The sequence below is a fragment of the Fukomys damarensis genome, unplaced genomic scaffold (assembly GCF_012274545.1).
Source record: "Fukomys damarensis isolate Sample0158 unplaced genomic scaffold, DMR_v1.0_HiC HiC_scaffold_17, whole genome shotgun sequence".
Lineage (NCBI taxonomy): Eukaryota > Metazoa > Chordata > Mammalia > Rodentia > Bathyergidae > Fukomys > Fukomys damarensis.
In genome coordinates this window covers 44,159,721-44,171,350 of record NW_022900929.1, presented here as the reverse complement: position 1 = coordinate 44,171,350, position 11,630 = coordinate 44,159,721, and the positions used below count along the sequence as shown (strand labels likewise).

The window sequence follows — 11,630 nt, the reverse complement described above, 5'->3', positions numbered from 1 at the left end:
TGGGTCAAATGGAACCTCCAGTCCAAGCTCTTTGAGGTATCTCCATATTGATTTCCATAGTGGTTGCACCAGTCTGCACTCCCACCAACAATGGAGAAGGGTTCCTTTCTCCCCACAACCCCGCCATTTGTTATTGTGTGATTTCTTGATAGCAGCCATTCTTTGTGGGGTGAGGTGGAATCTCAGTGTTGTTTTCATCTGCATCTCTCGAATGACCAGTGATGTTGAATATTTTTTCATATATTTATTTGCTATTCCTACCTCTTTGTCTGAGAAATGTCTGTTCATTTCAGGTGCCATTTTTGGATTGGTCTTTTAATATGGAAGGTATGATTTTTAAAGAATGGCTGCTATCAAGAAATGAACCAATAACAAATGTTGGTGGGGTTGTGGGGAGAAAGGAACCCTTCTCCATTTTTGGTGGGAGTGCAGACTGGTGCAACCACTGGGGAAATCAATATGGAGATACCTCAAAGAACTAGGACTAGAGGTTCCATGTGACCCAGCCATCCATCTGCTCGGTATCTTTCCAAAGAATTGAAAATATCATACCAAAGTCATACAGGTGTACCAATGTTTATAGTGGTACAGTTTTTAATAGCTAAAACTTGGAAACAGCCCAATTACCCATCAGCTGGAGAGTGGAAAAAATATGTGGTTTTTCTATAAAATGAAGTATTACTCAGCCATAAAGAATGATTTTTAAAATTTCTTTATAAATTCTAGATAGTAGACCTTTATTACTGACATTTTTACCTAGGGATTTTTTTCCTTTTTAGATGCTATCTTGTCTCATTGTAAAATTTTGAGCAGCATTCCTAAGCTGTAACCACTAGCTGCATCAAATGGAACTGCTAGTCCTAGCTCTTTGAGGTATCTCCATACTGATTTCCACAGTGGTTGCAGGAGTCTACACTCCAACCATCAGTGGAGCAGGATTTTTTTTCCCCCATAGCCCGCTAGTATTTGTGAATGGTTTATTTCATGACAGCATCCATCCTTTCTAGAGTGAAGTAAAATCTCAGCGTTCTCATTTGTATCTCTGGAATGATGGAGTGATGTTGAACATTTTTTCATATGTTTATTTCTTATTTATATTTCTTTGAGAAGTGTCTGCTCATTTCAAATACCCATTTTTTTTTCTCATTGAGTTTATTGGTACATTTTAGTTATACAGTACAGTTACATTCATCATGGGGATCTTGTATCTTTACATGACAGGTCTTGGTCATCATTTTTTCCATTTTTGGTTTGGGCCTTTAAATTTGGAAGGCCTGAATTTTTTAAGTTCTTTATTTGTTCTAGATAGTTGACTTTTGCCAAGGAAACTGATAAAAAAATTTTTCCGCATTGTGGATTGTCTCTTCACACTGTTGGTTTTTCTTGCTTTGCAGAAGCTTTTTAATAAAAAGAGATCCCACTTGTTGATTGCTTATGCTAGTTCACATACAACTGAGGTTTTATTCATGAAGCCTTTTTCTATGCCATTTTCTTCAAAAGTTCTACCTACCTAACCTCTCTTCCAAGTGGTCTAGTGTTTCTGTTTTAATATTTGGATCTTTAATTCATTTTTATTTTAGCTTAGTGCAAGGTGTGAGTTATAAGTCTAGTTTAAATTCTGGGTAGGTTGGAACCTAATTTTTTCCAGAACCATTTATTAAAGAGGCTATTTTTCTCCAGGGAGTGTGTTTGGCTTCTTTGTCAAAGACAATGTGGCTGAGTTTGTATGGAGTTGTTTTACATTTTCAAATTTATTCTACTGGTTCTTGGTCTGTTTTTTTGCCACTTTCATGTTGTTTTTATCACAGAAGCTTTGTAGTACAGTTTCAAGTTGGAAATTGTGATACCCCCTAACTTGTCCTTATTTCCTAGAATTACTTTTGCTATTCTAGGTCTATTATTGTTCCAAATAAATTTTTTTATTGTTTTCTCAATGTCTGTGAAGTATTCTGCTGGAATTTCAATTTGGATTGCATTGAATATATGCAGCAGTTGTGGAAGTATGGCCATTTTCACTACACTGGTTCTTCCTACTGAGGAACAATGTATAACTTTCCATTTTCTGATATCATCTTCGATCTTTTTTCAGAGTTCCTTAGTTTTCAGAGTATAGGTTATAGATTGCTTTTGTTACATTGAGTCCTAGGTTTTTCAATTTTTTTGATGCTATTGCAAAAGCAATTGTTTTGCCCCATTTTCCTCTCAGTCTGTTGATCATGTACAGGAAAACTATTGATTTTTGTATTTTAATGACCTTGGTTATTAAGACTAGAAGACTGTTGGTGGAGTTCGTGAATTCTTCTACATGGAATATCATATTGTCTGCAAATAGTGACAATTTAACTTCTTTGTTTTGTATCTTTATTCCTCTTATTTCTTTCTCTTGTCTAATTGCTATAGCTAATATTCCAAAAGTTTATGGAACAGGAGTGGTGATTGTGGACATCCTTCTCTTGTTTCTGATTTTAGTGTAAAGAATTTCAGTGTTTCACTATCTAGTATGATATTGGCTATTGGTTTTTCATAGATGGCTTTTATCAGGTTGAGATACAGACCATCTATTCCACTGAACTGATTTCTGCTCTGATCTTTATCATTTTCTCCTTTGTATGTGCCTTGAGTTTGTCCTGCTCTTTTTCTTTTTTCTGGAAGCTTGAGGTTCAGTATCAGGTTGTTTAATTGATCTCACTCTGGTTTCCTAAAATGAGTATTCACTGCTATGAATTACTTTATCGTGTCCCCGAGATTCTGATATGTTGTAATGATATTGTCACTTAATTGTAGAAACTGTGTGATTTCTTCTTTAATTTGCTCTGTAACCCATTGTTTATTTGGAAGTGTGTTCAATTTCCATGTGTTTATGAAATTCTTGGGTTTATTTTTTGCTATTGATCTCCAGTTTTATCAAACTATGGTCTGATAATATACAGGTGGTAACGTTAATTCATTTGCATTTGATTAAACATGTTCTGTGAGCAATTATGTGTTCTATTTTGGAGAACAGCCTGTGTGCACCTGAAAAGAATGTGTATGTGTATTTTGATTTTTTTTGTGGTGAAACACTCTCTAAATCTGTTAAGTTCATTTGTTCAAGAATTTTTATTGAGTTCTAGTATTTTGTTGTTTATTTTTGTGTGGTTTATATATCTATTTCTTACAGTGAGGCATTGACATACTATTACTATTACTATTGCATTAGTGCTTGTGTAGTTTTTCATCTGTTAATATTTGTTTTATATAGTTGGGTATACAAGTGTTTGGTTCATTTGTATTTATTATTGTCACCTCTTCCTCTTGAATTGTTCTCTTTACAACAATATAGTGTCCTTCTTTGTCTCTTAATCATTGTTGGCTTGAAATCCATTTGATCTGCAAAGAGGCTAGCTACTCCTGTTTTTTGCAGGCTTTCATTTCACATGGAATTTTTTCTACTCTTTAACTTTCAGGTTATGGGTTTGTTTTTCAATTAAGTGTGTTTCTTGTATGCAGCATATTGTTGGATTTTGCTTCTTGACCCTTTCTGCCAGTCTATTTCTTTTGATTGGTGAATTGAGACCACTAACTTTGATGGTTATAACTGATATGTATTGACTTATGCTTTTCCTGTCTTTCTTGTTTTTGTTGGATTCTGCCTCTTTGCATTTAATATCTTGGTTGGCCTGATGTATTCATTATGCTGGGCTTCCTGGAATTATGATCCTCATTGACTTTTCCTAGGACAGTGTTTAGAAATTTTGAAATTCTGGCTTGTTATTCATGAAGTTCCTCAAGTGCTCTTTGTCATAAAAATGTCTTATTTCTCCATCAATTTTGAAAGAAAACTTTGCAGGGTTCATCAATCTGGAGGTTGTTTTCCTTTACAGCTTGAAATGTGTCACCCCAAGCTCTTCTTGCCTTAAGGGTTTGTGTTGAGAAGTCTGCTATGATTCTGATGGGCTTTCCTTTGTATATAATTTGCTTATTTTCTGTAACTCCTTGTGGAAGTTTGTTCTGTTGTGTTTCTGGAATCTTAAGTATTATATGCCTAGGTGTAGTTTTTTTTTATATATCATGACTTGTTAGAGTCCTATATACCTCACTTATCTGATTGTCAAGTTCTTTTCCCCTACTTGGGAAATTTTCTGCCATTACTTTTGTGAACAGTTTTTTAATGCCATCTACTCACTTCTGTTTCTTCCTTGTCTATGATCAGCCTTGTGTTATTTTTCTTTGCATGGTTTAACAGCTGCTAGATTGATTTTTTCATGGTCCCTTACCACTTTTAAGAAACTTTTATCCTTATTGTCAATAATTACAACTCTATCTTCTAGATCTGAAATTCTGTTCTCATATTAGCTCATTATGCTGTATAAACTTTCCATGGAGTTTTTAATCTCCTTGAAACCTGTTTGCATTTGTTTCATGGATTACATTTGTTTCCTATGTTGGGATTCCATCATGGTCCACAGCTGCTCTTTTTTTTCTTTTTCTGTGTCTGCTCAAGATTTATTAATCATGCCTTGCACTATGGGCACAATCTCTGATGTTTTCTGAGAAATTATTTGTGATTTCATTTTTTCCATATCCTCTTTTGTTGGCAATTCCAGGAGTCCAGATGATTATCATATTGTTCCATCTCATTGACTTTTTAGGTGATATGGAAGTCTGGTTTTGATACTTACTTATGTATCTTTTCACTTCAACAGATTTAGCCTGTGGCACCTTTTTTGAGGCAATTTTTTGCTCATCCAGTGGTCTTCAATTCTCAGCAATCATGGAGTGGCCTTTTCTCTGATGTTCACCATTGTAGCAATTCCTGGGTTCAGAATGGTTACCTTCTAGGTCCTTGAGCTGCCCATTGTCTGGGAAGACTTCTGGCTGTGTCTTGTGGGTACTTGGGATGGTATGTAGGCCTGCTTTGACTAGGGCCTACCCCTTTACATAACTGTTGTCTTGAAGGGCCTTCAGTTGCAGGATGTGTACCCTGTCCCTGTTGCCTGGTGTCTGAGCAGGTTTCTGGCTATTGATCCCATATCAATATTTGGGTGAGCATCTGCCCATTGCTTGAGGGCCTATGCAGCTCTGTTCTGGGCCAGATTTTGGCTTGGGCCTTTGTGCACAAGGGGCTGGGTTGAGGGTGGGAAACTGGCTGTATCTGCCTGAAGCTCTGGTCCACACCACTGCTTGCTAAGGTCTGTACACATTTAGTTATGGTATTGGGGTGGATCCCAGATTTCTGGTAAAAGTGATTCTTTGCAGAAAAAGTCAATTTTTCTTTTCACTGAGTTATACAATTTTAAAAAAATGTTATTTAATATGCAAATACTATGATGCACCACCCCTTGAGTTTTAGGCATGGTATTCCCTACACTATTACATAAAAACATTCCTAGTATACCTTGATCCTAATCTACAGTGATGTGCCACGGCTTGGGTTTTAGATATAGCATTCCCTATTCTAGTATATAACAACACTCCTAGTATACTTTGGTAATTGTGATCACTGTTCTTTCTTTGTTTAGGTATCTCTTTTCTTTTGAACATGACACAAAATTGCTGAAAAATCCCTCTGATTAGTTTTACATTCAAACTAATGGAGAACTGTTTCTTCCTCTTATTGTAAAGATATATTTATTAAGAAGTGTGACCTTAAAAAGAGAGTGTGAGAAACAAACTATAAGAATATTATTAGATAAAAAGTATTTGTAATTAAGAAGCATACATTTTATAGCGAGAATAGGATGAATTCTGCCTCTAGCATTTAGATTTTATTGGCAAGTTCACCCGATTTGCTAATGCTCAACTGTGCTTCCAGGTGACAATTTGTAAATAATATTCTCTATTTCATTATTGTGAAGAAATTCTTACAAAGTGTCTAAGGCGTGCTTGGTAATCAACAATTTATAATTGCAACATAGTTTAACTTATACAAATACAAAGTTACAACTTGAATGACAAATTGAAATTTTATTCAGGGAGGTCAGGATATTTCATTGCCTCTATGCTTATGTAAGATAACATCATCATTTCTCATAATGGAGCTTATGTTTGGTATAAAATTATGCACCGTTAGTCTCAAGTGATGATGGTAAAGACAATGATTATGTTTCTTTTGATGATTATAATATTTAAATTAAAAGATTGATATGGAACTGACATTCTTTGTCATTATTTTTCTTATTGCTGTCTTCATATCTTTATTCCTGAATGTATAAATGATTGGATTTAAAAGGGGAGTAAAAATTGTATAAAAAACAGAAAGAATTTTATCAATGGAGACACCACTGAATGGCCATATATAGATAAAGATGCAAGGTCCAAAAAAACACACAACTACTGTAATATGAGCTGAAAGAGTAGACAAAGCTTTGGAAGATCCCCTGGAGGAGTACTGCTGGACAGTAGTCAGGATGATGCTATAGGAGATGAACAAAAAGATGAAACAGAACAAAGAAAGTATTCCACTGTTTGCAATGACTAAGAGCTCTAAGTCATAAGTGTCTCTGCAGGCAAGTTTAATCACCCGAGGCAGGTCACAAAAAAAACTATCCACAACATTGGGACCACAAAAGGGCAAAGTCACTGTGAAAACCATTTGGCTTGTAGTGTGCACCAAACCAGTAGTCCAGGAAACAAGTGCAAGTCCAAAGCAAACACGATCACTCATAATATTTTTGTAATGGAGGGGTTTGCATATGGCAGTGTATCTATCAATCGCCATAGCTACAAGCAACATCATTTCACTTCCACCTAAAAGGTGAAGGAAAAACATCTGAGTCATGCAGCCTTCATAGGAGGTTGTCTTATAGTCACTGATTAAGTCATAGATCATCTTAGGAGTAGCAAAGGAGGCCAGGGACATATCAATAAAGGAGAGATTAGCCAGTAAGAAGTACATGGGAGAGTGCAATTGAGAGTCCATTTTTACTACAAAGATAATGATGAAGTTACCTAATACAATGGATATGTAGATGATGGAAAAAAAGAAAGAAAAGAAAATCTGCAGCTCATGAGACTTTGTGAGTCCCAACAAAATAAACTCAGACACCATTGAGTTATTTTGTTTTTCCATTTGTCCGTCCATTCACATATATTACCTAAAACAAAATCAAAATAACACTAAGTTCTGTGAGACAAAGTGGAGAGACAAAATACATATTCACTTAACTCTGTTTAAAATACACTGAAATAAACAAAAATAATAAAAAAGTATTAAACAATAATGAATCTAACAGCCTTTTAGATAGACACAGTTTTTCTGCAAAGACAGCGGGGAATATTTGCCATAGTCAAGGTATTTGATTAAGTAAAAGTCATTGTTATGTAATTCATACCTAAAATAATCATGAGAATATTGAATATCTTGTTGAGAGGGTTTGTGAGTTCCCTCCCACCTTTCGTACTTGAGGAACAGATTTTTAGTGGTTCTTTACAAATAAAAACAGACAACTGTTTCATCCAGAAATCTATATCTATATCTATATCTACACCGCACAATCAGAAGGATGTAGATGAATGAAAAGCCAAGTGCAACAGAACATAAGTTCATCAGATGAAGTATGAAATGTTGACACTGTAGGCATCAATTCTGCAGTTTCTGTGCAGTCACATAAGCAGAAATGATAAAAATCATCATCTTCAAGACAAATGAATCTATAGCTGCTCAAACCAAAATGCCCTCTTATGTTTTTTCCTGCGGGAGAAAATTCTACATATTTGGTTCTTTGCAAGAGTCCAGACTTCACTTTTGAATTAATGGATTTAGTGGATCAGAGAGTAAAGTACTCATAGAAAAAACAACAGATATTTGCTACTGGTTTCCCACTGACTTACTTTATTTATTTTTGTCTCTCGAAAGTAGATGGATGTCCAACCAGTTTTTCAAACCAACCGTATCATTATAAATGTAGAATAAATACAGAGCTCTATGAATGAATGAGGGCTGTAAAGAGAACACCTTCTTAATTCCCATTCTGTTGTGCATCTATGTAGAATGATGCCTATGGAGGGAGGGCAGGGGAGTGGGGAAAAATAAGAACCAGAATAGATTATGTAAAGGTACAAATTTCCAATGATGAATGTCATTATATTGCATAACTGAAATGTATCAATAAAATTTTTAAAAAGAACATAGGTAGCCAGAACTTTTGTAACAATTTATCAAGGAAGACATGCTAGAGATAGCTCAAAGAGACAATAATACTTTTATAAAAGAATACTGAATAAACAGAAAAAAATTGTAAAAAAGTTTACATTTGATTGAAAATGTAATTTATAAAAATACATTAAAACTACATTTGAAATGCCTTAAGAATTTATAAATGTAAGACTGATGTAATAAATATTTCCATACTATTATACAGAATTAACAATTATTTGTAATTATTATTGTTTCACAATATTTAAGTAAAAATTGAAAAATCTTGTTACAATATATTTTACTTATTATCTTATAATTTTTTGTGTGGTCTATAAAATTTATATAAAGTATCCTCTCATAATAATGTTTCATAAATTATAAAATCAGGTTTCTGACTAATTGGTATTAAATTATAGTGTACTTAATTTATACATACATCTTTATTTATATATAAAATATATATTTGTGTTCATAATATTAGACATGGAATTAATAGGTTATTTTTGACCAGCTGCATTATGTTAAAATTCTCAATAAAAAGTTGTATAAATTTATCTTGCCACTTCTTCATAAATCTTGATTTTTTAGTTCCCTTCTAAACAACTATATTTTATATAGGAATACAAAAATGGCTTGTAGTAAATCTCAATGTGCCAATTATATTTGAACTCTTCTGTGTATTTAACATTTTCCCAACCTGAATTCCAGAGGTTATTTTTGTTAATTAACACGTTAATTCTAAAATAAATTGTGAAAATTTAAAAAGGCTGAGATGAGCCAAAGCAATCTTGAGTAAAGTTCGAGAATTTATACTGCCATATATTAAGACCTAATAGTAAACTATGTAGTAACACAGTTTAATATTGGCTCAAGGATATAAAAAGTAAAACAATGAAGCTAAAAATATAGGGAAATCTGCACCTGATGATAACAGTTGTACTAACCATTCTTTAGAAAGCTCAGAAGCGGTGTCACTGCACCCAGCAAGTGCTAAAAGCTCTTCTTTGAGATAGGAGGCTTTCTCTAACATCAGAATTCCATATCAACCTCTGGAGTTGGATTCTTCTAATCAGCTGGCTTCAAAGTCCACATTTCTTACCTTCTAAAGTTTGACCTTTTTATTTGATCTCCTTTCCTGTTTGTTCTTAGGTTTGCCTGCCCCCTGCATGCTTCTCTACAAATGATGGGAGAAGGAAAAACATAAATATTTACTTATATCTCTGCTCAATAAATGCTGTCTGTTCGAGTTGTGACTATGCCAGGAGGCACAGTGTTGTTTGCTTTCATACACTACTCTCTCCACAGCATTATAGAGTTCAAACGTTTCAATTAGTGTGGATTCAGAGTGGAAAAAATGAGATAGCAAGATACGATAGAAATTATTTTCCACACCTAGACACAATAAATGTAATAATACAATAAAAAAAAGGGCACAGATTGTGGATCAGTAAGGAAAATACTCGGTAATTGCTAACAAAATAAGTAACTAAAACAAAAATAAATAACAATGGTAAGATTAGATTCCAACTTCTATTCTCATGCAAAAATGGCTCATAGCAATAGAAGATTTACATCTGTACAAATGAAACCCTGCTACTAGTAAAAGTAAACAGTTAAATATAATCTTTACATATTGGAGCGGATATGAACATTCTAAATATAAAATTAGATTCAATGAAGATAGACATTCATGTATTTGACTATGAAAATTAAAAGTTAAGTATACATAAGTAAATAAATGAAAATATATTTCCACACATAAAACAAAGAGCTGTTATCTTTAATTTCAAAGTAATATTTAACATTTAGTAGGAAGACTTCAAATTAACTAAAAATGATCTAACAGTGGTTAATTCACAAAGATTTTCAGGTCTCATAAGCAGAAATAAAAATAACTTCAAACAGAAATGTTCAACCTTATTTAAAAATTCAAGTAAAACCAACAAATGCATAATTTGTCTTTACCTAACGCATATAAACTCAAGTTTAGTCAGCCAATAAGATAGGGTTATAACAATTCTCATATAGTACTTTTTGAAAATTATTACTGTATTTGTTAGGAGAAATTGGCAATTATATTAGAATTCAAAATAAAAACAGTTAGTAGAAAATCTCCATTTCTAGGATCTATAGCTTAAGTTAAAAAAAAAGATCAATAATTATCACTGTAGTATTGTTACTGATAACCAAATAGTATAGAGCACTTCAGAATTCCATTAATAATGTATGGATTAAAAATTGAAACCTTATATATTAATATAAAATGTACAAATATGTTGTTAAATATTACAAAATCACACATAAACATAAAGTTTTAGAAAAATATTAAGTAATTCCAAATTCATTAAACCATCAACAGTATTTAGTATACTGGCTTTAAGTTTTAATTCACATTCTAATTCTAATAAGTTAAAAATCTGTAAAGTTAGATTTTGCTTTGTACTCCATAAATATGTACAATTTGGTGTGAATTAAAAAGAAAATTCCACAAAATATAATAAGGTCAAATTAGATTTTAGTCTTAGATAAATGGCCCCAAAAGTGGAATTTAGTTATCAAAGACTTCAAATTATATGTACATTTTTTTTTGTTTATGAATAACATGAAATTGGTAATGATAACTAGTTATACTAGCTTACCATTGAAGTAACTTTGAGAACTAAAGTTTTCATTTGGCAATATATTACAGTTCATCTGGAATAGTAAGATATCTTTCCTAAATTATATATCAACTTTTATCAAAGCAACTTTACCAAATAGTCAATAACATCTAGTATCTTTCCCCACCAGGCCCTCTGATGTATACCTTGAGAATTACTAGGAAAATTCATGAAAAATAGTGGAGAGAAATTTCATGCTAAAATATAATTTATACAGCTAGACTAATTGACATGATAGTTTACATCTTAATAGTATATGAATGATAAACAGAAGAAACCTGAGACTTTAGAACAGTCATATATTAAAAATTTGCTGTTTAGGATAAAGGTGATTGTAAAATCTTTGGGAAATTATTTGGACATAACACTGATTATCAGAGACTTAAAGAAAAAATAAAAGAAAATATTTTAAATGATTAAATATTTCAAGCAGTAAAATATCTAGATAAGTACTTAAGTGAATATATGTGGTTTGTTGTATTTTATAGAAGATTGGTAAGACTAAAAGATGATTACAAAGGGAAAAATTACAGATGCAAATGTTAGTAGATTTCATGCAATAAAAATATTTTTAAAATTGCAGCAAATGTTGCACTGAGCAAATTCAGTCCTATCTTCCTGAAAAATTCTAATAAATTAATAAAGAAAGTTTCATAAAACTATATAAAACTCAAGGTAAAATACTAAATGTTGAAGAAAATATACAAATAATATTTGAACGAATGAAAAAAAGAGTTTAGTTTCAGTAGAAAAATAGCTCCAGGGCTAATTTAGCTGTGTGGCACTGCACTTGCTTTGAAAGCTTAAGGTTGTGAGTTTGATCCATCCATACCAAAAAAAAAAAAAAAAAA

The 11,630-nt window shown here is 32.6% G+C and overlaps 1 protein-coding gene across 2 annotated transcripts; it reads right to left on the bottom strand.

The window, feature by feature from the left end:
- Positions 1 to 2,685: 2,685 nt before the first annotated feature.
- Positions 2,686 to 7,063, bottom strand: LOC104849699 (olfactory receptor 4K13-like). 2 transcript variants are annotated; one of them, XM_010606224.2, is made up of 2 exons: positions 6,133 to 7,063; positions 2,686 to 2,690 (listed from the first exon to the last, which is right to left on the bottom strand). In XM_010606224.2, the coding sequence occupies exons 1-2, from the start codon at positions 7,061 to 7,063 to the stop codon at positions 2,686 to 2,688; spliced, it is 936 nt and encodes a 311-aa protein (XP_010604526.2). The 2 variants fall into 2 exon arrangements, with proteins under 2 accessions (XP_010604526.2, XP_033621228.1); XM_033765337.1 differs by lacking the exon at positions 2,686 to 2,690 and having other exon boundaries at positions 6,113 to 7,063.
- Positions 7,064 to 11,630: the final 4,567 nt, after the last annotated feature.

Excerpts from the sequence above, each read along its gene's own strand:
- LOC104849699 (XM_033765337.1), bottom strand. The coding sequence starts at position 7,063 with ATGGACGGACAAATGGAAAAACAAAATAACTCAATGGTGTCTGAGTTT.